At 39.7% G+C, this 26,236-nt stretch overlaps 1 protein-coding gene across 5 annotated transcripts in view; it reads right to left on the reverse strand.

Moving 5' to 3' along the window:
• Positions 1-973: 973 nt before the first annotated feature.
• The window catches only part of PTPN5 (protein tyrosine phosphatase non-receptor type 5), a 90,221-nt gene continuing 64,958 nt past the window's right edge, over positions 974-26,236 (reverse strand). For 2 of the 5 annotated variants that reach the window (XM_054066713.1, XM_054066714.1), the window contains 6 exons: positions 21,505-21,584; positions 20,882-21,019; positions 17,778-17,888; positions 12,824-12,984; positions 9,045-9,158; positions 976-5,297 (listed from right to left, as the gene is read on the reverse strand). In XM_054066713.1, coding sequence (XP_053922688.1) covers positions 5,204-5,297; positions 9,045-9,158; positions 12,824-12,984; positions 17,778-17,888; positions 20,882-21,019; positions 21,505-21,584 — 698 coding nt within the window. In that variant the 3' untranslated portion in view covers positions 976-5,203. Of the gene's footprint in view, positions 5,298-9,044; positions 9,159-12,823; positions 12,985-17,777; positions 17,889-20,881; positions 21,020-21,504; positions 21,585-26,236 lie in introns of all 5 variants that reach the window. The other 3 variants (XM_054066711.1, XM_054066712.1, XM_054066715.1) reach the window with 2 other exon arrangements.

Genomic DNA, 26,236 nt, shown 5'->3' on the forward strand with positions numbered 1-26,236 from the left:
TTTTCATCTTAAAAATTGAATTCTCTTTACTTGGATTTCTTTTACCTGATCAAAATTTTCATCCTTAGCCACAGATTTTCTGAATGTGAAAATGTTATAGGCTAATCTCCAGTAGCTTTTGCCAGCTAAGGAGCAGAAATGGCTGGTAAGAAATTGTTTTTTCCTAAACTGCTGGGCTATTGTTATCCTTCAGTAAGAAGAGCAAGCACTCTTAGAGAAATTGCCCTTAATGGTAAGCAATGAGCTTTTGGAAGCCAGATTACAAGATTTCTTGATGACACTGGAACCAACCTCCAGAGCCCAAACAGTTGCACTTCAAAGATGCGACGTTGTCTGTTACTGCCCATCCTGACAACTCAACTTGCCCATACCTTGACTATGGGCAAGAAAGAAAACAAAATGATAACGCAGACAATCCTCTGTGCTTAGGAAAACAGATACACCCTGAATCAACCCCTGGGTACTCTACAGAGAGATTAACTTGACTCACAGTGTGGCTATCATAATGTAATTACTATGGCTGCTATTAACAGAATCAGCGCACATTTACAAGGCAAAGCAGATCTCAAGACTTATCAGGATCACTGAAGTACACATAACAGCAACCGGGCACAAGCAAACAGTGATTTTAGTTTCAGATACAGAGTTGGACAAGTTTGACTAATTCTTCTGTAGGTAACCGAGTCTTTCCTACACTATACTTTTCACAGGACTTTTACTCCTGGTTTTAAGTGTCTCAAGGAGTTATACTTCAGAATGACACTTCACAAGATTCCTTTCTTGGAAGCAGAAGGAAAGGAAAAGCAAAGCAAATATACTAAAGCTGCTGATATCACACAGCCAATTTCCATTCTGCCTGCCCAGAGCCACAGAATACAAAATATGAGGACTTCCTTGAGAATGTTTATGTGTATTTTACCTCTTTTTTTTTTTTTTTTTCTTTTTTTTTCCACCTGCTAAGGTCCTGATCATTCCTAGTAAGAGACAGGAGCTTTCAAGATCACTGCTGACCCTTCTATGTCCCTCAGCTCATATGAAGTCCTGTAGATGGTTGCATTCCTAGGAAGATGTCTGGGTCCCCTGACACTGGACAAACACGCCTTTGAGTAGATCAAAATTTAAATATATACTGGCCTCTTGTGGGCTATGTTGTTACATCATTTGACAGACTGTTAAAGCTTTATTGTCTTAAATGTTCTGAGCCATACTGCCAGCTCTGGTGCCAACATGACTTTTAATTCTTAGTAAATAATTCAGCCTTTCTCTGCATTCAGTTTTGCTATCAGCTGAATAAACCTGACACTTGCTGCCCTGCTGAGCATTACATGGCGCACAAGCTTCAGCAGGTCTTCTGCACTAAAGTTAATTGTACCCCCTTCTGTGGCTTTCACACCATCCCATGACAATGTTGCATCTGTTTTATTCAGGTGCTGGAGCCTGATCTGTATCAGTAAATATATATCAGCAAACACAAATCTACAGAGCTGGCAGAAGAAACAAGATAATCCCCAATGTATCTCAGTAAAAATGCTTTGTTTTTTCTCTCTAGAAAATGTGTAAGGTGTGTTTCACATCAAAAATAAAGGCACACAGAGTTACAATTAACAAATTGTAAATTTATCACTTCCCTTTTGTAAAAATGGTTTCAAGGGAAAGAACACATAAAAAAAGAGTAGTGCAGGTCCACTTCTAAAACCTGTCAACTTACCAATCAACAGACATACCTTTTCTAAGACTACCTGTGCGCAAGCTGCATGGTTCCTCCACTGCAGAGACAGCAGGTAAGTGACAGGAATCACAGTCCTGTTTTAGTGATCTCTTCAGTCTCAAGGCCTTTTGCAACTGCAAATTCACAGGTTAAAGATAAATTTTCTAACATAGACTAGTTGTAGAGGAAACATCTGGAATTTTTAGCTACTTCTGTAAGTATTTCAAGTGAAGGAAACACTCTACCATACATGACTGCTAGGTAGCTGATGCATCAATACTTTGACCAAGTCACCTTTACCTGGAGACAGCTCCTGCTCTCAGGTGTAATCTTAGTTTTTGCTTTTACATAACCCCAGGTACCTGCAAAAGGACAGAGCACGTCCGTAGTCTGTTATCATAATAGTAACATAAAAAGGATAATACTGCTAAAGAGTGATGGCCAAATGACCAAGCGAGGCCCTGAGCTAGGGTCTGCCCTGTGCATGAAGTGTGAAAAAGCTTATGAAACAGAAGACATCACAGTTGGCTCTAAATGTAATCAACTCAAGTTTGTTATATGCTAAACTTCAAGGAGAGAGAAATTTGATCCTCTGGGAAGCAACTGCATTGTAGGTATTAATGCTGCAGCGTCTGGTACAAGGAGGCCTGGCCAGTGAGCTGGAGAGAGTGGATGAAGTGTGATAGGAGTTTTCTTTTAATAGAGAAGGAGTGCCCAGTAAAAAGAGAAGTGTAGTAAGACACATAGCTTAGCTTAGTTTCTATTATCAGTTCATTTTTAAACCTACTGATTACAGAAGCAGAAGCCCCACTCATGTCAAGTGCTTCTGCATGGCCAGAGCTCCTTGCTGCTAATCCTAAGCACTTCTTAAGACTAACTCTGTCATCAGAAGAGATCAGAAATGCTGCTATAAGGTCCTTCAGACCTCAAATTCTTTTTTAAAAAAGAGAAAAGGAGAGAAATATGTTAATTACAGTAAGGCCAAAGAGTAAACAGGAGGATTAGCTCTAAATCTGTTAGACAAAATAACACTTCAAGAGACATTTGAGTATTTTGATCCCAATCAAGTGGTATGCTCTTTTCTAGTGTGAAATGGCAGCACTGCAGCCATCATAAGTGGACTGAGAAACTAGGCTGACATTTGCTTTGTACTAGTGAATTGATGCAAAGCAGCCTGATTTTATCAGTGACCACACTCTCAGGACATTCCACATATGTAGAATGGGAGTGGACAGCAAGCTGGATTTCCTTCATAAGTATAAATTGCTCACCTCTACTCAAGTCAGTCAAGCACTGCCAACTAATACTGCTGAGGATCTGTGCAAGGACCTCAAAGTCAGAAGCTTAGAGCCTTTTACACCTTGTTTGCCATAAAACAATTCTCCTCTAGAAAGTCTCCTTGTACAGGAGGCAACTTACACATTGAACTTCGCTCCTATATCCACACTCCTAACAATCATCAACAAATATTCTTTAGCAGATGTACAGGAAGCTGGTGACAGAACAAGTAATTTTATTCACCAAGTCAGTTTTGACACTGAAGGGCACTGAACAACTGAAAACATCATTTATGTGGAGTTCCACTTACAATGTCACTCAAAACATCAGTGGTGCTTTTGTCATTTCTAAGGAGTGCTCAGATGGAATAGTGTTACCCTTTTGAAAGAATCTGAGCAATGGAAAGAATATAGCTAGCAAGGTTTACATAAAACTAACAGTCATATTATGCTCAAAAGCTTAAGTTTATTGCTCTATTTAATGACTACCACCAGTACTTTTAAAAAGAATGCCAGTTCTTCCTGCTAGCTTCTCACTGAAGGAGATATTTTAAATACAGCAATAAAATCAAGTGGTTTAAAGATAACACATTTTGCCACACATTCATGCAAACCCTGCTGACAGGATTTTTACAGGTTCATGGATACACAAAGGATGTGTACTGAAATACAGGGAAACTTTCCCCACAGTGATGAAGTTGTAGGCATAACATGTAAGGTCCTACACCCTGCACCTACTGACGTCAATGGCAAAACCTCAGTGGGAGCAGGATCAGCCCTTATTGTTCAGAGAGCTGCTTCACCTTCTCCTGTTAGGAAGGTAAATGCTCACAATCTCCCACACTAATAAAAGTGATGGGGTTTGGTTATTGTTACAAATAAAGAGAAGCAAAAATATTTTTAGTAGATCATTACAGCTTCTATTCACAAAACACTCATCTTTCATGTTAAGGGTCCTATGTACCTCCATTTTTTTCCTCTTCTCTATAAAGCACTTAAACACGTGCTTACCTCTACGCATTAAACACAAACTAGTCTTCACAGCCTGACTGAGGTCTGAAAAGAAAAGCATGGGCTAGCAGTCTGCATTACTATAGGATATATAATATATATAGTATAGTAAACACTGCTGCCAATACTAGTGACTAGAAAGGGAGAATGATTGTCTGAACTTGGTTTGAGGGCAAATTTATCAAAAAACAGCCAACATGTTCAGACTGATGTTTCTTAAAGCTGCCTATAGGATTTGTGTTAACTTTAATAAGCACTGGGCACCTGATCACCCTCTAAGCTTTGAAACAAACTTAAATTCCTAGAACACAAGTGATTTTATTACTACATTTTTAACAAAGATGGATTCAAGTCACAGAGTTCCTCACCTGATTTCAAACCTCACATTTCAGGGAAAATTTTATTCGGATTGTGGTTTTGCAAAAATCAACTCTGGTTGCAGACTGAGAGGTCAAAATATTGACAAAGAAAAGATAAAGTGTGAAGAATTTATGTTAAGATTCCATTTCTACTCTTCACCTCAGATTCACCCATCTGTCATGATACTGGGATACGTTGCTGGTAAGAATTAGGGGTAAGAATTTGGCCCTTATCACCAAAATATTTTTCCCCTCTTAGTTCTAACAACACTGGTGGTGGACTGCTTTAGAAAAAATAAACAAGCAAATATGATGTGTGAAACATTATTTCAATGTGAATCTTTCAATGCAGAGGCTCAGAAGGTTTACGATATACACAGTATTCGGTAATTTTATATGTAAAAACAATCAGAAAGAGGCAAAATTTTACTTTCAAGCTTAGTCAACATACAGCACATTTCAGCATGACAATTCAAAAAGTTTCACACTGTATTTAGATATATTAACAATGGGGTTTTTTTTAAAAATAGCAAACTGAAGACAGTGGATTTTTTTCTGATTTTTTTCTTGCTTTTGTAACAAATGAAGCTACTACTCTTATTTACAGTATAAATAAGCCTTTTTTTTGGTGAAGATTATGTCCCATCACGTATGTTTAAGACAAGGTGTACCTCAGCTCTTAAATGTCAATGCAAACAAGAGCAGAAAAGCAGTATCAAAGTAAAATAACATTTCTTTCTTTCCAGCTAAGACAGACAGGTTACCATGTGTCTCTTAGCGGATATGAAATACATCTGAATGCAGTCAAAGTTTCTCTTGGTTTTAGCCTTTAGGAATATCATGAACATTTATTCTTCTGCTGCTCTAGAAAGCTGTTTTCCATACAAGCTCATGACATGATGGACAAATTGATACTGTTCACAGGTCTGGATCATTCCTCCCCTGAAAATGAAAGGAAAAAAAAAGGGAGGAAAACAATAGCCTTATTACACGCAAATAACATATGAGGAAACAGCACAGCTAACACAAAGCTGGTGTTACACACAAAAGGTCTATTCCAAGGCTTCTTGAAATGCATGCAAAGTGCCCACTGATTGCAACCAGCTCGTGGTCTGACCTCAAGCTCCATTTTGAAAGTCTCTGCTAACCAAGGAACAGAAGTCAGTCAGAACAGTAATGGGGTTTAAGCTTCTTTTTTCTTGGCAGAGACCTTCATCCAGTAAGGCAACATCATCATCACTTACATCCATATTGCCTTTACTCCAAGCAGCACTTTAAACACCATGAAAAGCAATGTCTACCTCAATGTTCTAAATGGATAGATAGGAGTAGGAGGAATAAAGAGGGGAAGCAGCTTATCCAAGACTTTACAGCTGCACTAAGGAACTGAATTCAGGACTATAGTAGGCCAGGCCAGCCCAGACAAGTGACGCAGAACACAACTTTCCCATTCTGGAATGAGGGTTCTTTCCTCACTGCCATCCAATGTTGTGCTTTTGGGCAACTCACCAGGGAACTAAGGGATGGCCAGCAGGATTTTGAAAGAGTCAATGGAACTTTAACAAAAGACAACTCAGATTTGTACTGAATTGACTGCCATGCACACCTTAATCAGGAAAAGACTCCCAGCATAGAAGTCTATTCTGGCTCAGCTCTTATTTTAGCTTTTGCTGTTCTCTTCAGAACTACAAACCTAAAAGGAAATGCAAGCAGGAGCAGAAACAGTTTGCTTTTCTGTATCATTAGCGTGTGTATTTCTGCCAGCAGCATATTAATCAACATGAGTATTTCAGCAGGAGATGGAAATGAACAAAAAGAACAAGGATAAAGTTGCCCATTTTAAATAGATTTTACTAACACTTAAAATGCTGCTGAGTACCTCAACAACAGTGATACGGTCTCTTGATAATCCATTATGAAAATAATTAAACCCCATGGCTTGGATTCACAGAAGGTGCATGCAGAATTATGCTAGCATTGGTGCTAGTGCACAGGTCTCTGGAATGCATTGCCAAAAAGAGGCTGAAACGAGCGGCACTGAGGAACATGGCAACCTACAGATGGCCAGCACCAATCAGACCGTGTCAATCTGAGGAAGAACATACGTGGTACATTCCCTCAGAAACCTCCACTGGAGGAAATTAATGAAAAGTTGTTTCCTCTAAGCCAAACAGACAGCAGACTGCTAGCAGCCTCCTTGGGGACTGCCCTCTTCTATGAGGTCCAGCTCAACCATTGTGGGTCATACGGTAACCAGTACAGGGCAGATGAGTGGGCAAAACAGTCTCCTCCTTCAGCCTATTGCAATTAATTTGTTAAGCAGCCGTTTGAAATAACAATGAGTAGGGAAGGGCAGGGACACATGCTTCAACCTCTCATCAATGGTGGGAAACACACTGTATTTCTAATGAAACTACTTTGCAGCTAAGCATCTCCTTCCCATCTGCTCTACTTAATAGAGTCTCACAGTTGATCTGAGTCCTTCTGCACTGCGCACAACACTGAAATATATTTATGTCAGTTCATGACACACAAGAAATGTTAGTCATATCTGGCAGCTACTCCCCATGCAATTGCATTAACAGTGAGGTTGCACCCTGAAGTTGTAGCAACAGAAGCACTAGGGTGGCCATCAAGTTTCAGACCAAAGGAAATTATTTTCCTTTTTATCTGGTTCCCTGCTATGTGATGGTTTCCTCCCCTTCCCACACACATGCACATCATCACACATGCTTGCTGGCTAGGCTTTGGAACAGAATAGAGAAATGATGTTTTCACCCTTATTTGCCAAGGAAATCTTTCAAATCTGAGTTGCATTTTGGAAGAGGATAGCAAATGTCTCTCAGCACTGTAAGAAGGATGCAGGAATGATCACTGCCTCTCTTTAGACATACTAGGTTGTTTTAGGACTAAGTGTTGCCCACTGGTGCAAAGCCCAGTGCACGTGCACAAGATTTTTCCAGGGGATCTGTAAGGGAATGAAGGCAAAGAAACATTTGTCCCCATCAACCACACAGCAACCTCAAAGGCAGTTCTCAGGGCTAATGTCAACTTCTCTGCTGCTGTGAAGCAACGGGGTGCATTCCTTTATGTGTCTGCTCCGGCCTACATCCAACCCTGCTTCCCTAACTCTCTGGTAATTCCTTCCCATCTACCCAATTTTCTCTAGCCAGTAATCACTAGACAGGAGGAGAAGACAAAGAGCATCTTCCTTCCTACAATTCCTTGGACACTCTCTCATCTTCATGCTGCTGCTGATGACACATGGAGCTTTTGTGGGAGTTTAGTGACAATAACAGTGGATGGCAGACTGACTTCCAAGAGACTACGAATTTTTCACTCTTTGAAGAAGCCATGCTTTTCTGTAGCAAGGATGGTGATTTGACTGCTTTCCATCTTGAGTACTTCTCTCATGACATATAAATGACCTTTTCCTATCTCATCGCATCCCTGAGAGGTACATGGCAGCTAGAGATCCCTGCAGGCTTCCTTTTCCTCCCTCCATGGCATCCTTTAAGTATGATCTCCCTTTTCCAACCTCTGCTAATGACTGCCAGTTCTCTTCTCCCTGCAAAGCTAATATTTTTAATTGGCCTTCTGTATGAAGCACATTTGTAAGCAGGCGTCTTCAACCTTCATTTGTATGGCTATTTTCCTGTGTAACATCAGTCACAGAGACAAGCTATTTCACATCCAGCCAGATACTTCACTGGGCTATGGATAATCAGCACTCACTACTCATACTCTGGTTTTCTTTTTCTCAAGAAGTCTTTCCTTGGCTGGCCTGAAACCCATTGAAACAGCCAAACCTCCAAGCCTCTGCAGGTCCCTGCCTATCAGAGCCTCAGCAGGGCAGCAAGTATTTAATTTTCTGCCTCCCAGTGAGCATAATTTCTCATCTGAAATAAAGTTCAGCGTGGGGTTGAGGTTCTTTTTTTCCTCAGAAAAATCTTTGGTATGTTTTTCATGACATTTTTTCCCCTAACTACACTTATCATTATCATTAGAGAGAGCACCGAGACATGTTTTGATGGCACTTGAAACCAGTGGGAGAGGAAAAATAACATCTCTGGTGCAAAATTCAAGTCTGTTTACTTCATAATCAAACTCAAGGTGGTATGTTAAGAAATGCTTAACTGGAAACCATTGAATTTCTGGAGATTTTCACAGCTGCTTTCATATGCCTGCAAACACTCCAGACTGTGTATACTCTCCCTGTCTCCAGCAGTCATGCCCTCACAACAAGGCTCACAGCTCCCACTATGTAAGGCAAGTTTTGTTTACTCCTCCTGGGAGCAAAGGGCTGACCTGCGGCTCTGAACTCAAGTATAGCAGACCTTTAAGACTTCGCTTCTGTTAGTACACGGGGCCAACTCCTCAGACGGTGAAAGGCACTCTCTTGCTGTACTGAGCTGTGCAACTGCACAGCTGTGCAGATTTTGGTGCCAGCTATCATCTAGCTCAGTTCCAGGACTGTTCATTAAAGTTTACTGCTCATAAAATAGGCAAAGATTACAAGTTAGAACTGCTTAGAACAGGACAACTTCCTTTCAGGGATGTTCTCTCTTGGCCTACATTTGCCTTTGTTCCTCCTTGCTTCCCATTCGTTTCTCCTAAAGTAAAGAGAGAGATTACGTTTTTTTTTTTTTAATTAGTTTTTTTTCCAGAAAGGAAATAGGCTTTACTTACCTGTCTAACCGTAACTGGCAGGCTGTTCGCAATATGTCAACTATGCCCTCGCTCTTCAGCTGTTTACAACAGACACTAGTTGCAATAAAGCAGCCAGTCCTCCCGATGCCTGCACTAAGGGATGGAAAAGCAAAGAGAGAATAGCTTCGGAACTTTCTTGCTAAATGAGCACCATTAAACTAGCAATAAACCATTATTCCTTTTTTCCCTTTGCCAGGTGGATTTTTGTGAATATAAAGCCATAACTAGGAAGAGATAACAACTTCAATGGGACAACGTGACATACGAGCCACTTACAGCAAAAGGAAGAACACTGCACATACAGTGCTAAAAATACTGTTGGGTACTGTTTGACATGATATGGCATTGAACCAGTCACTGAACTACCGAAAATAAGCAATTAAACAGTATTCCTTGGTTAGATTTATTTTGAGGGCAACCATTGCTTTGAAGGCAACCTTTGCTTTGCAATTCTTAGCCCTAACAGCTTCTTTGAAAGCTTTGTTCATTTGCAAGTACAGTAAAAACCCAACAAACCCATGGCTTAAATAATTAGAGCTAACAGCAATATCCTAAGTGTGATAGCATTTGCTGATCAGATCTGCAACCTACTAATTCTCTGAATTAGTGCAGGATACAACAAATTCCCTATTAAAGAAATTTCTTTGTTTTCCTTGAACATCTTTGTACCTGATTCAGTCCTTGCTTAATGATCAGAATTGATTTTATTCTCAAAGATGCAGTGTTATCAAAGCTGTGAATTCTTCTTATCACTTAATAAAAAGCTAACAGCAAAAGCTTACAGCCCTTCTTACGCATTACATAATTAAGCGAGCCTCCTTAGGAATAATTACTTGACACAACTGCAAGAAATCCTGCTTCCATTTAAATTATGCTGAAGTCATAATATAAAACCACTGGCAACAAATGTACAAGCAACAATGAAGCTGCTGACAAAGTCCTAATACTGTTTCTTTGACTGTACAGACAGGTTTTCACTCTGCATTTATACTCGTTAGGGAAACAGCTACATTGGAATTAATTTAAGTTCTATTACGATGAAGAGCATGGCAATTCAATAGAAATTTTGGGGATGATTTTACTTACTAAGAACTCATCTCAGTTTTCAAATAGTTGTGATGGAGGTACCTACCTGGCTTAAAATTTTTGTCCCTGAAATTCTCTGTACCTCATGCCCTGACATCTGTTTTCTTCAGTATATCTAGTTTGTTCGTAAATACTTCAAATATTTCAGAGTTCTCTTTGCCAGATATGGATGTACATCAATGGTAAAACGAACAAACAAAGGGCCCTTCATCTTCCAATTTATGCCATAACCAAAGACGCCACAGGATGCAGTTTCTTATCCATAGAGCTCAGAGTGTTTTGCAAAGTAAGGGCACAATACCCTCCTAAGAGTGCTGTGTTATCCACAGCACCTTAACAGGGTTGCTAGTCTGCCTTTAACATGAAGACGCTTTTAAGAATAGGGCCACAAAAACAATCAGAGGGATGGAACACCTCTCCTCTGAAGAAAGGCTGAGAGAGTTGGGGTTCAGCCTGGAGAATAGAGGGCTCCGGGGAGACCTTATTGCAGCTTTTCAATACTTAAAGGTGGCCTATAAGAAAGATGGAGACAAACCTTTTAGTAGGGCTTGTTCTGATAGGACAATGGGTAATGGTTTTAAACTAAAAGAGGGTAGATTCAGACATTTTTTTTTATGATGAGGGTAGTGGAACACTGGAACAGGTAGACGCTTCATCCCTGGAAACATTCAAGGTCAGGTTGGACAGGCCTCTGAGCAACTTGATCTGGTTGAAGACATCCATGCTCATTGCAGGGGGGTTGGACTAGATGACCTTTAAAGGTCCATTCCAACACAAACCATTCTATAATTCTAATAACTTCATAATTAGGTGTATCTATTTTTCTTAAAGGTGTGTTATTTTACATCACTGAAGGCCGAAAACACAGTGATTACATTCTACTGAGGGTATCCCACAGAGGCCAAAGAAGCCACAGTACTCGGCATAACACAGACCTTGGCTAACAGCTCGCTGCATAAATGGTTTCTCAAATAGAGGCAACGTATTAAATTCCTTCTTCAGATAAAATGACTGCAACTGAGAATAACCTGAAAGGGTTCTGGTCCACGGTTATCACATAAAATACTTCATAATCCTATCATCATGTCTCTCGGTAGCTATTTAAAATAAAAATGCCCCATTTCTCCCCAAATCATTACCATGTCATTGGGGTGACAGCATACAAGAGGACAAAACAAGTATGCAAAGCAAGTGGGACATGGCGACCAGAATCTTTACCTGCAGCAAATACCACAATACTTCAAGGAGCTCTTAGAGAGTCATAGATTTCCAAAAGCAGAGAGGACATTCTTACAAACCATTTGTTATTTTTCTCTGAACTGTACCAAATTTGTCAAAATCTGTTTTAAAACACAGAAACTGGACCTTATGAACATTTCACCAGTGATTACTCCATATTAGCTTACAGGTGTATCTTTGATGACACCGGGCTACCAACCCTTCATGCCAAGAGTCTCTTTAAAATGTTGCCATTATATAATGTCCCATTTACCAATGCTTCTGGATAGCAAGCATCCACCACTTCCTAGAAAATGTTACGCAAAACTAGGTAAAATTCCTTACAAAAATCCCAAAGATCAATTTGGTTAATTGTATTTTACTGAAAGTATTGAAGACTACACCAACAAATTACTGCATCACTTATGGGGCTTTCTGCTATTTACCTGGAAAAACAGTTTGGAGAACTGACTTGTAATTTTCAAGTGATCACATTTAACCTTTCTAACCACCGGAAAAACAGGACTTGCTTTTAGACCTCTGGAACTTCTCCAGTTTTCCAAAACCTAGAACTGAGCTATACTAAACTTTCATTGTTTGCAGCCTGTGGACCAATTTTTTTTAAACACTCTTGGTTAAAAATCATCCAGTATAGATGATTTAATAATGGTTAATACTTGTTGCTTAACATATTCCCTACTTAGCAGCACAAAAGAAGGTACTTCATCGTGTCTACAAGTGATAAGTATATCATCCTACTTCTTTCTGAAGACAGAAGAGAAGAATCTATCTTCACCTATTTTTCCTGCCCTGTGGTTGATAATTACAATTTTCTCATGAGGCTTCAAATCACCGTAAAGACTTTGCTTCTTCCATATAAGAAGTTTTTATCTTTGCCAGGGTTTTTTTCATGGCTATTTCCATTTTACTATCAAGTGCATATATTTCCTGTCTGTTGATTAGTACTTGCTGCAATAAGCTTTGCCACTGTTTCACTGCTTTCACGTCCTGCACTTAAATTTCTGTCTTTGACCCAATTTGGACTTTTTAAAATCAAAGAAAGAACCTACAAAACAGGGGTTTTCGAGGCTTAAAGTTGATTGTTCTCTTTTTGCTGCTTGTATGTGCCTTCCTACTCAATTTCATTCAAAGTATGCTAATCTTCGGTTACCTGGCACTCTCAACATCATTAAAGGCATAAATTATTGGTAAGGCAAATAAAATGAGACTGTTTTACCTGTAACCAAGCCACTATCTGTGTTTCTTCAGTCTGTGCCTGAATGCATCACTTGTAACAGAAAATTGTTGTCATTAAATTTTAGAAGTTCCAAGTGCATTTCAGAAGCAGTTGGGTAAGACCTGCCCCATGTCAGACTGATGGCCAATATGACAATATCTGTGTTTTGCTACTGTATGCAATGAAACCCATATAAGTATGACACAAAATTATTTACCTGCAGTGAACAATCACCGGCGCATTCTTCTCTTCTGCACTCTGCATCGCCTCTTCCACTTCCAGCACTAGCTGTAACAGAGGGGGAGCTTGATCTGGTGTCTTCTGGTCTGGCCAAGACGTGTACCAATAGTGTTTCAGGTTTCTGACTTCTTCTCCTTTCTGCAATCCAGTTAAGATGAATACCACAAAGTTTTAAAAGAATTTCTGGTTGTAAATACATATTGAAATCTGGCCTTCCCTTTAAGAACGACATGAGTAAATCAACACTAAATGGAACAGGAGATTCAAATGGCAAGCCACACAACACAGAAATCTGGATTTCAAATATCACGTCTGCACTTCAGGAAACTGCCTTAAAAAATTATCTCCCTCCCCCACTATGCTGCTCTTTTAGTGCCAAGAGCTGTGTGCAAAACACTCCAGGCAGTCTGTTCCCTCTTGACAGATTCATTCAGCAAAGCCAGAGCTGTGCTTGTGACATAATTGCTTTCATAATGTATTTGACAGACTGAGAGCCAGGAGCCATATCTCTGTCTCTGATAGCTAGATAGATGAGAGAAAGAGATGGGAGCTTATTTTTCTATCTCTTCTGCCAGCCAGACTCATATCAGTTTCCTGTCAATTCTACTCTTCTCTTCGACATGGTAAGAAATTCAGAGACACTATGGAAGGTGGAAATTGCATCTAGCTGCAGTCCAGCAGAATTTTTGAGAAATTGTCTATAAGTTTCACTGTGGCTATGAATATAGCAAATGTGCTGTTACCTTTTCTGAGTGCCAAGCAGCACTGCGTGCTTCTGATTTTGTGTGTTCAAAGTGACATCCTTCTGCCTGATTTCTAAAGGTGCCGAATAGTAACATGGAACTCGGGGAACCAACCTTACCCTTTCAGCCATTACGGAATCCAGCTGGCATAGGGCTAAGCAAATGTCTTGAAAAGATGTGGGAACAGAAGTGTTAGCTTCCACAACCTTCCCTTAAGCACAAGGCTGGCTAAGTTTAAGAGGAGAGGCAAAAAAAGAAGAAATTTTTCTGTTTCTAAAGAATCAGGCACAAAAATGTGGAAATATTTTCTGTCATCTATACTGCGACTATCAGTGGCCGGATGCTAAAAGTGTTCCGTGGCTGTGCCACATTCCAGCCTTCTCTTTGGTTGACATAGCTTTTGCACAGCATCACAGTGAACTAGATCAGTGAAGTGATCTAGCTAAATCTTTTCTCTTTCTCATGCTGGATTAATTTTCAGATGGAACTATCAGCTTCCTTCCTTGGCTTACCACACAGTCACATAAACTCATGTGGGCACATGACAGACAGCACAAGGGTCAGAACAAGAGAGCTGGACAAAGGGAGGTTAAGCTTCATTTACTTGCAGTTCCAGATTATACTGGGTTTAAAGTGCTCTACTAAAGCACAGCCATAGGAACCTTAAGGGTACATTTAGCTCAGTTTAGGGAGAGTGTCTTATCATTGTAGCATAGAGCCTGGCCTTAGGTTATTTACCCTACTGAAAAGATATTCTGGTTAAGAGAGTTGTCACGAATAGTACTTCAGCTCATTACAGTAAACCCGATCAAACTTCAACGCTGCTCTGAAACATGAACATACACAGGTGCTTTTGAATGTGTGACTATGTGTGAGGCACAGAAGGTATGAACACTGGATTCTTAAGTGGGGTGTGAAAAACGGTAATAAATGTATTGTCAATAATACTGAGGAAAAAATAAAAGATAAAGTCATCTGAAGAAAAACATGAATCACTACATAAAGCCAGTCATTTGACATAAACAGAAAACAGCCAAAGTTCTAATGGTGAACTCTGGATGTCTTTAGTTTTGTCTATGCTGTTACCAGTTCTACATTTCTGCTTAGAGAACCCCGACTTCTGCGATTCTGTATACTTCTGCTATGACTTCAACAAAATATTGTCTGTTGGCACTTTCTTGAGACTTGGGAACACCTAGGTGGAAGCAAGATTTAATTGATGGTTTCAGGTCTACCATCACGTATACTGTAGCTGAGACCGAGATCATAAATCACTGGCTAGACGCTGGAAGGTTCTTTTGAGAAAGGAAAACAAGCCTTGTCCTATTGCCTGAGCACTTTCAAAATTCCTAATGCTTGCCAAATCCAGTCCTCTACTCTGAGAGAAATATGATAGTCCACCCTGTAACACGTGCAGTAATCATATATTGCTGGTGCTGTAAAATATATTTCTGAACACTCTCTGTTTAAGGGAAAACACAGACAATACACGGTTTCTCTAGTTTTCACTGCCAAGTCATTTAACACATGTACGGTCCAGTGCCGCTGTTCCACTACTGCTATTAAATGACAAGTCTACAGTCTCTGGGCAATGGCAACGTAACAAATGGAACCTTCATTTCAGCTCCAGAACTCAGCAGTTCACTTCCTGACACCTGGGGGGCAGGAGGGATGAGACACTCTCCTGCTTTTGAAAACAAAAGCATTATTTTACTGAAAAACAAACTGGGATGAGCTTAAAGAAAAAAAACCAAAATGATTGAGTCATTTGACTAGGGAAGAAACTACATCCTTGGAGATGTGCATGTCCAATAAAAGCTTCCATATAATTTGTGATAGGAAAACACTTGTCTTTCTTGGCTATGACTGGGAAAAACACATGCAATCTATACCTCTTCCCTTACAATTTTGCTGTACTCTGCTATCACAGCTTTCCCTTCAGTTAGTACCTGAATGCACTGGATATGCCCACCTTGACAAATAATATGGTTTTCAGTTTGCTGGTCGTTGGGGTTTCCCCCGCCCTCGTGGGATCCATGGTTATATTTATATATTCATACACAGAAGAGATTTATTCATATCTGACTAAATTTTGGAGCTCCTTCTCCAACACAGAGAGCTTCACCTAAGGAAGAACCGAGCAGGGACAAGGAAATTTGTGAAAACACTGAGAGGTAGCCACGGGAAGAAAACATATCTCCAGGTATAAAAGTTACTTGTGAGAGGGAAGTATGGCTTGTTACGCTTGAATTGTTGTAAATAAGCACTTCAGGACCGCTTATTTGTTTTGTACAACACCCGTTAAAGTGAGATTGGGTTTTGGATATGCTACTGCAATATTGATATTAAAAGCCACTCCCTTGCAATTCCCATATGAAAATGGAACTAGATGTTACCTTCCTGAGAAGAATTTGAATGACTCTTCCCCATAGAGAGAATCAAATTTCCTCCCAGAAATATAGAGGGAAAGTGGGTTTGTGGGGGATGGAGGCTGGGAAGAACATTTCAACCTGAATTTCTAAAGTTCAAGTCAAGTTGAAAAAAAAAAAAAAAGCAATATTCACTAATATAAAAATGCTGTATTTAACCATTTAAAACAATTATGAAAAACTCTTCTGGCAGACAGTGTAGCTTTTTTATTGAGGAGATTTTGTTTTATCACTGTAACTAAAAAGCGACCACTTTGCTTGCATTCCAGCAAAATTAATCAGTATAGTGTTCTTGCTGCTGCCCTGCAGTGTTTCGGATAAATTGTTTTTAAGATCTTTGCAAGTGTGCAACATACTTGTAAATATTCTTTACTTCCCACTTGTCAGCGAGTGCGATTTTCTCCTTGCTGCCTTTGCCAAAAGAATGAGTGACAGACTTTCCACACCCTCAATCCATACATGGGATTTCATATGCTGGCTTTCTGCCTACTAGCATATGGCTGAAGAGACTTGAAACTGGTTGGATAAAGAGTTTTTTTCAGCTTGGAAAGAAATTGTGTGTTACACTGAGGTCAGGGGTAGATCTGGTAGATGAAAGACATATAAAGTTTATGTAAATACACTGTTCTTATTAAAACCCATAGCTTCCATAGCTTGAGATTCTAGAACCTAGCCATGAAAACAGTTGTAAAATAGAACTCTGGTATTTTACATCTATGCACTTAAAAGAAATAAACCCGTGTTCAAACTCTCCATTCACAAGATGACAGAATGGTTACTGCTAAGTAAAACCACATCTACAGTTAGTTGGAAAAATACCAACACTTAGAAGTGTAAGCGTGGAAAATGCTGCGGTGAAAGTATTTTTAAAGGTCATCAACACTTTTAGTGCGTTGGAGTGGAAAGATCCCTTAAAGCATCTTCAAAGTCAAGCCAGCTGATGTGCTCAAATAATAAATTAACAAGGTACTTCTTTAAGGGAGTTCAGCCATGGTGAACAGAATTGGTGCTACCACACCCCTGACAATTGCCAGGCAGGTCAGCAGCCCCACTGCTGAGAGAAATTGAAAACAGGTAAGCAAAACTGAAAAGCCTTTTCCTCAGCTCCCCAGTCCCCCAATTCTTGTGAGGAAGCACAAGTCATCTTTGGTATCAAGAGCCAGTGGGCACCCAGCAGCCTGACAGCATCCTATTAATGATCACAAAAAAACAAGAAGCCCAACCTAAATACATCTTAGGGGTCTCCTCATACTACAAAATATGTAAGACCCCATAGAGACAAGACTTCCTTATTAGCAATCAGCAATTGCTAAGTCCATTGTCCAAAGAAGAATCAATCCTTTGAATTTTATAGAACTTCACCACAGAGTTCAGTGGGTTATTCCATAAATGCTGTTTGCCTGACTTGCAAAGGCTGGTAAGAAGCTATCTGTGAGCTAACATGTCACTCCAAATGACCAGTCAACGCAGAAGACTTGGGCACCAAATGAGTCACTGGTTTCTTTCATTGACTGAACCCCATACTACTACAATTGGCCTGGCAGCTTTCAGATTGTACATATGCAGCCTAAATCTCTGCTCACTTTACTGTAGTTTTTGTATGTTGGTGAGCTGAGCAAAGTCATAGAAACTTCACTAATGAAAAGTGGTATTTCTACAGAAATAAACTGGGCAGACGACTTCTACACAACTCTCCATGAAAATCTCCATTTAAGGGTTTAGACAGCTAAATTACTGCAAGTACAATGCAATGATTTACCTTTAGGGTGATGAGCCTTAAACGGTAATCGTCTTCTTGTATGACTCTGTTAACTGTGATTTCTATTCCTTCATAGGTGACCTGTTCCTCTGGCCAATACTCTGTGCATTTCTGTGTGCAATATAAAATAAATCTAGTTAAGCAGATATCAAAGGAAGTTCATTTTTTACTCCTCTGAAATTGGATATGGCACACGCACAGATGAATATGAACGAAGGCTGTTTCTATAATAAGTACAGGTTTTCACTTTCTAAACAGGGATCACATTTCAGGTGATTTTTGCTGCATTCATAATAGTCTGATTGCGTGATTAAAAATGCACAGATCAAGTAATGACTAACCAATGCTTTTAAATACACATATCCTTATTTACCTTTCTGCAACTGATGTGCATTTTGAAGGTTCATTAGAATGGCCAGAGTCCATGTGACTGTGTTTTTAGATTAAGATAGTAAATGACTACTATAATATATACCAGTTACCAATATTTCTGTGATGTGTATACACTGATACGGAAACAAAAAATACATCTTTCCTAATTTTTTTTTTTTTAATTCAGAGAGCACTGACTGATTATAAGTTACAGATGCAGCCAGCATGACCTGACGATTAGGGAAGGAGAAACTATAGTCTAGATCTACACTATGGTACTGACAGACTAGACACGAGCAGGTAAAAATTTGTAAGCACTCCTATCCTAGAAGGAGGACTGAAGAGGACTGTGTTTTTTTGTATACAGTTTCTCCTTAAGCTAATCAATAAGCAATGAAAGAGACAAGTACTTCAACACAGTGCATGAACTTGTTCATGGACAGGGAATTACATGAACAAGCCAGGGACTGAGAAAAAGGCTTCTTTATGATAATAAAAGTAGCGCATTCATTATTACAGGAGAATAAGACGCAGCCTTGAAGGAAGCATGTTTTCCTCCCCACACCAAAAATAATTTCAGTTCAGGAGAAAGACTAACACCACAAAAGTATCTTGCAAAGTGACAGAGTCAAAATTCTTGTGTGGGAAAATCAGTGTTGCTCCATCTGCACAGTGCATTAGTTAATAACCCAGTAGGAATGTGGCCCACTGTGTCTCAGTAAAATTATTTAGGCAGATTGTGTTTTTTCTTCCTCTCCTCTTAAACTGAAGAATCCATTGTAAAAATTGTCAAGAAAGCTAGCAGCTATCAATAGCACAGACGTTACTCTGCATAAAGGAGTAAGATTGCCCGCTCACTTCTGTGGGCTGTCTGTCAGTTCAGATTTGATTTGACAGGGGGCTGAGATACAGAGCTTTTAATACTCACATTAACGAAGTCATTGTACTGAGGAGGAACACAAAGCCTCTGTTACTAGCATCACTGCCGAACAAAAGTTTTGGTTTTGAATCTACATACTTCTGAGCCCTGATATTCATATATTAATATATGCATTATGAAAGAAAGGGAATGAATATAGGAGACATTTACATGAAAGGACTTACCCTGTATTTATGGCTGAGATTCCTGACACCATTTAATTTTTGACACAAAAGCTATCAGAGAAGACTCAGCTACTTTGCTACGATATATAGGCTGTAGCAAGCTCCAGTTATACAGTGCATATGCTTCTGAAGACTGATATGATGGGCGAAATACTTGATCAGAGTGGATAAGAGGAAATTCAGATATTAAGGTTATTCTACATTCCTGTTATACAATATTGCTATGAAAACTCTAGTGGAAGAACTCATTGCCAGATATGTCATTCAGGACCAATATTCCTCTGCATCAACTTCTTTAACATCTTATTTGCCATAAATTGGTAACTCTCGTTAATGAGCAAGTTATTACTTCAATGCTGCCTCTCAGATAGAGGCAGATGCGAGTTTAAAATGTTAGGGTAAACAAAATATTTAGATCAGCCACATACTGTATTTTGCATCAGCAATGCTTTGACAGTATGTGTCCAATCAGTTGGCTTTAATAACTGGCCATTTTTAACTTGCAAAGTGTGGTAGTTCTGTGTCTGACTTTTTATGTCTGTTTTTCACTAAAATCCAAGGTTAAATTAATTTATTTCACAACTAGGGAAAGCTAAAGGTCTGTGCACATGCATAATTATGGGCACTAAGCTTCCAGTTAGCAGTTAGGCTGCTGTAACTCTGCTTATGTGATGGAGTATGACCATATTCTTGGGCTTCTAAGTGTCTAAAGTTTCCTTCTCCAAAGGAAACTTTCTCACCTAAATTACTAATGGGTTCTCAGGGACAAGTTTTGACAAATAGTGCTGCTGCAGCTTAAGAAACACTGTTTGGATCTCTCCATTACACCTTGCTGCAAGTGGTGAGGCAGGATGCAGAGCCCAACATATGCTCAGACCACTTTCTCACCTCTTACACTGCCGATAAAGGCAGACCTAAGCCCAGCTACCTGCCAGTGAACTGAAGCCCAGGCACATGGTTCTTGCAAGTCAGCTATGGAGCAAAGATTTCAGCAGGTAAGTAATGAAGAGCTGGAGGGCAACAGTATTTTAAACTGCAAACAAAATTCATGTTAGGTGGATTAGCAGAAACACTGTCACAGTCAAATTTCTGGAAGTAGGCAGTGAATAGAAAACTTTAGCATCTGAATTTCAGTACTTCAAAAGCACTTCATAGACACATTGAGGAAAACGTCCTTCATATCTAAGTCAGCTCTAGTCGTTGATTATTGTAACTAGCATCTTTCATAAATCAGCCTCAATTAAATGAACCATAATGAACGCAAGATTAAGTAGCACCAACACTGTTGAAGAAAGATATTCGACCTTAGGAGATATGAGGTACTCCTGGTTTTGTTTCCTTTAGAGAGAATTTGAAAGAGTGTCTGCAAATAGAGCTGGGGTTGGAAAGATTTCAGGTCAGCTGGGAGAGCAAAAATGGTAAAATCAGCAGTAGTTTTAGTCACACAGCAAACCAAGACTTAATGTAAACTGAACTGAAAGAGAAGCCCACATCTTCTCTGAACCTGAAGAATTTAATGCTGGCTGTGATTGCTCAGGCCACCAAACCAACTTCTGTTGGTTAGCACCTATGCCAAAAATATCTGCTACAGTACAGATAAAAATACAGACTATATGTAACACCGTTACCTCATTCATCTCTTCTATATTGGTAATCATGACAATGATGGGAGAACGCTCCTGCCACACCATTCTCCAGAAATCACTGACAGTATTAACTATCGGTCCCTGAGTAGCAATATATACCTTTTCCTCTCCTCCATAGCCCTGCCAAGAAAACAACAAGAGAAAAATTTTAACAGGGACGACCACCACAAACAAGACGGTTCAATCTTTAAAACAGAGAGCTACCACTGGCTGGAATGGTGACCTCGCAGCATCAGTTCTTCCCTTCTCTCTCTCTCCTGAACATGTGTACATGATGCAAAGGCACAATATGGACTCATGCAATTCCAACAATGACTGTCCAACAGCCTTAAGGTGGCTGGTCAAAAACCTTATTGAGGCTTATTACCCAGTGCCTTGTCAGGCCAGTTGACAAGAAATTTGCATCTAGTGCAGAAGTGCATTTTTGTCTGGTCTGAACCGGTACAGCTGCAGTTTGAGAATTGGTTTTCAGTTAGTATAAGCAGGAGAGAAGAACAATACGTTTAGCTAGGATGCCTTTAAAAGCCAGTGGATGTTGTAATTCTGCTTACATTAACGGTGACTGACAAAGGCTAGGCAGACACATTGGACTGTTGAGCTCTTACCCTGATGTAGTTAGCATTGATGTAAGAGCTAAGGGGGTCGTCCTGATCAGCTGAGGTAAGGCACACTCTGCTGTGAGGATCTGGAAGGTGTAAAGAGATAAGCAATACTTTATCAGCTGCTCAGAGGAGAGAAAGAGAAACACAAGATTATTTCATACAAAGAGACATATGCATTCACGGCCATCACAAAAGGTGTAAATGGCTTTGGAGGCCCCCCCCTGTTAAAATGATACCATAAAAAAAAAAGGGAAATTGTGGTTGGGGTAATTTGGCAGTTTCTAATATAGTTTTACCCACCCTCTGAAGCCTGCTTAATTGTTCCTGTTGCAGAGTCAGTGTCACAGAGTGACTACGGAAAAGCATTTTTCTGCTCTAGGAAATTATTTCTCAGTTTTTGAAGTCAGACTCATTCTGGCTTGTAGGACTTCAGAATATTGTTCATGAAATGATAGCAAACAGCTTTTCTCCCAAACCATAAACACACATTCCTTACACATAGGCAAGCCAGATAACAGTAACTCTTTCCCCGTTTTGTCTCACAGTGAACTGAACTCCAAGATATGCTATTAACAAATACAACAGTTAAAGAGAAATTAAAGAATATTAAGTCTCTTGTACTTTGCATAAGTGTCTTCAGTACTTGACTCTCCCTTATTGGGACTGTTCATAAGGCATTATTCTTGTTTTAATAAGACAGCAAATGAAAACATGATTCCACCTGAGAAGCTCAGTCTGATTCCCACTGAAGTGAGCTGACATAGGCCCATGCTCACCCGCCTTCACCAGTACTACACAGTTTGTAATGATTGACAAGAAACATCTTCCTGTCAGAGGCCTCAACAATCAGAAACAGTGCATATCACCACGAGAATATTAAAAACAAACCACAGATGACTTCTTCATAAAAAAAACCCAGCCTGCTCAGAAACCAGAACAGAATAAAAAATACAAAAAAGTAGTGTGATATTGGGTAAAGCACAAAGGACTAAGCACAGAATTTCTACAAATACAGTCACAGCATGAAATGCTGTCCTCAGACTGAAAGAATTCATATTATCTGTTATGTGAAAACATCAACACAATCCACAAAGTGAAGATATTAACAAAGATACTGGTTTACAGCACAGAAGTACTGAAAAGGAGCGAGTTCCCCTCCAGTACATTCCCCTCCTGCTCAACTTTGCTCACCTCTCCAGTGCTGGGGAGATGGCGAGATGAGAGAAAATCTGCTTTTCATTCAGTAATGCTGATAGCCTGCAACATGGCACACCATTTCCTGGAGCTTGTCCAGAGAAGAGCAATGAATCTGGTGAAGGGGCTGGAGAATAAGTCTTAGGAGGAGCGGCTGAGGGAACTGGGGTTGTTTAGCCTAGACAAAAGGAGACTGAGGGGAGACCTTATCCCTGTCTACAACTACCTGAAAGGAGGTTGTAGAGAGGTGTGTGTTGGTCACTTCTCCCAAGTGAAAGGTGATAGGACAAGAGAGAATGGCCTCGAGCTGTGCCAGGGGAGGTTCAGATTGGAAAAATTTCTTCACCGAAAGGGTTATCGGGCACTGGCACAGGCTGCCCAGGGAGGTGGTTGAATCACTATCCCTGGAGGTATTTAAAAAAATCGGTGGATGAAGTGCTTAGGGATATGATTTAGTAGTGGACAGGTACGGTTTGGCTTGATGATCTCAGAGGTCTTTTCCAGCCTAGTGATTCTGTGACTCTATGATTAAAAGGTGACATTAGTTGCCTGATGTTTATCCAAATGTCACCGGGCTGGGTAGTTAGACCCTGCACATGAAGCTCCTTTGCGTGGATTTTATGCAGTCATCCATGGAGTTTGCTGACATTTGAGTAATGATTACATGAATGTTCCCTACTAATGATAGCAATACTATCGTCTTGTCCACCCCATAGTGGGCCTTGAATGGAGAAATAAAATGGATCTGAAGAACTCTATCAACAGGTGCTGTAGAATTTTAGTTCTCACTGGACTTTTTTATTGCTCTATCCACAAATATTAGAATATTATTCAGAATATGCTTTTGCTTTAAGTTATAATATTTAGTTTGTGATTTTCCTGTTAACGTAGCATTAACATTTGTTAAGGTACTATAATATTGTTAGAGAACAGTTTCAACCTTATTTTGTGAGAGGTTTAGTAACATTATGTTGACAGAAAACGTGCATTGTTTTGCAAAAATGCAAACAAAGCTGAATTCCATCTCTTAGAATTAAATAAACAAGAATAACCTCTTAAAAAAAATCAAAACAATACTTTTATGTAAGAGTTTACAGTATGAATTTGAAATTTTCAATAGAGAGGCATTTAAGCAAAATCAAATCATACTCTTAATGAAAATATTTCTTCCAGGACAAACCCAACAAACAGGCCAGTTCAAGACAACATCATGCCTTTAAAAAAAAAATCAGTAGTAGTCTATATCTCTAAGAAACTAAATGATATGTCATATATAAAGAGGGCCTACAAACATCTTAGATAGAAATTATCATTTTCCAGGAAATGCCATAGGACTCATCCCCAGAAGAGGACTGTCCGAAAATAAACAAATTCATAGCTATGAAATATCCAAATCATTCTACTTCGTGTGGCATTTTCCCCAAAACACCGTTTTGCTATCAAAAAATTATTTTCTAAGCCATTTTACTACCAGCAGCAAAATCTGAGAATCTGCAAGAAGAATTTATTACAAAAGTAATATAAATAAAATTAATTACATACTATTATCATATGTCTCACTTACTACAATCAGCTCTAGGACTGCAAGTACCTGATCATTATGTTAAGTGACTGCTTACCTCTTAATGATAACTGCCTACATTGCTTCTGGTGATGCAGCCGCTAAGGGAATTTCAGTTACTCTTGAAATTCAGATTTTGGGTTTGGCTGTAGCTTGGTAATCAAGCATTTGCTGTTGCCTACGATAATCAGTTGCCTAAATTTGCTTTACTGCAGCTTGTTCAGCATTTCCTGCCATTCCTGCCACTGGAACTTGGAGGGATGCTAGCAGCATAAGCTATGCTTGGCCAGCTCAGAAATAAAAAAGTCAGAGGAGATGGTCAAAGCCTGAAAAACTCCACCACCTTGCCTCTGGTTTGCTCTCCTACTTGGTTACTGGGATCCTTGTTAATCCTTGGATGCACAGAATCATAGAATCATTTAGATTGGAAAAGACCTTTAAGATTGAGTCTAACCCCATAAACCTAGCACTGCCAAGCCCACCACTAAACCACGTCCGTAAGTGCCAACTCTACTCATCTTTTAAATGCTTCTGGGGATGGTGACTCAACTTCTCTGAGCAGACTGTACCAGTGCCTGTCAAGCCTTTCAGTGAAGATATTTTTTCCTAATATCAAAACTAAACCTCTTCTAGTGCAACTTGAGTCTTTTCAGGTAGTTGTATTTCCCCTCAGCCTCCTTCTCTCCAGGCTGAACAGCACCAGTTCCCACAGCTGCTCCTCATAAAACTGGTGTTCCGGATCCTTAATCAGCTTCGTTGCTCTTCTCTGCACAAGCCCTAGCCTGTCAACATCTTTCTTGTAGTTGAGGGGCCCAAAATTGAACACAGGATTTCCAGGTGTGGCCTCACCAGTGCTGAGTACAGGGGGCGATCCCTTCCCTGGTCCTGCTGACCACACTATTCCTGATACAAGGCAGAATGTTATTGGCCTTCTTGACCACCTGGAGACACTGCTGGCTCATATTCAGGTGCCCCAGGTTCTTTTCCACTGAGCAGCTTTCTAGCCACTCTTCCGCAAGCCTGTAGTGTTGCATGAGGTTGTTGTGTCCCAAGTGTAAGATCTGTCACTTGGCCTTGCTGAATCTCATACAACTGGCCTCAGCCCACTGACTCAGCCTGTCCAGACTCCTCTGCAGAGCATTCCTATCCTCCATCAGATCAACACTCCCACCCAACTTGGTGTTATTTGCATGGTAAACTAGTTGTCTTATCTAGACAGGTTGAAGCAACACCAAGGTCTGCTTGGAGACGTCCACATGGCTGAGATGAAGTCTGCATAGAGTAATCATTCTTACAAATATGTGGTAATGGGCTAATTGGCATCTGTTTACAACCATGGAACAGGGTGTTAAAAATGGCAGCTATTCTGATGTTTCCATTTAAACATCAAACACGAAGTATTTAAAATGGATCCAGTCATCAAATTACACATTAAAAACCACACTTAAAATATATAAATCACTTTAAAATCTAGCAGTTTAGGCATATGAAATCACTAACCACATTTGCAATCTTCTCTTTCCAAGAAAACCAGTGAACTAATACTTGACCAATTCACCTTAGTCATTAGCACAGAAACTGTGAAACATGGCTGAATGTTTTTGTATTTCTAGTCTACAGTGGAGCACAAAGTCATCAGAAGTGTTGTACACATTGGATCATTGGCTGCAGCTATGGAGTTGTAAATCTAGGTAAAAATTCCTTCTGGAATAATTTCCAATCCAGGTTCATTGATTAAAATTATAGGTATAGCTGCAGACATTTTTTACTTCTCTACACTTATCTTTGCTAACCTGACACTGAACCTTGTGGGCTTTGCAAATTTTTGCTACTGTGGCTAGTGGTGGCATTTTCCAACAATTGTTAAGTGAAAAAAAAAAAGAGGCATGGCATGTCATCATATCACTTTTTGAAGTAACTTTAAGTATGACACAGGGAAAATGATGAAACTTGGAAAAATTTGTACCATAATATTTCTCA

This window comes from Cuculus canorus, chromosome 5, assembly GCF_017976375.1.
Source record: "Cuculus canorus isolate bCucCan1 chromosome 5, bCucCan1.pri, whole genome shotgun sequence".
Lineage (NCBI taxonomy): Eukaryota > Metazoa > Chordata > Aves > Cuculiformes > Cuculidae > Cuculus > Cuculus canorus.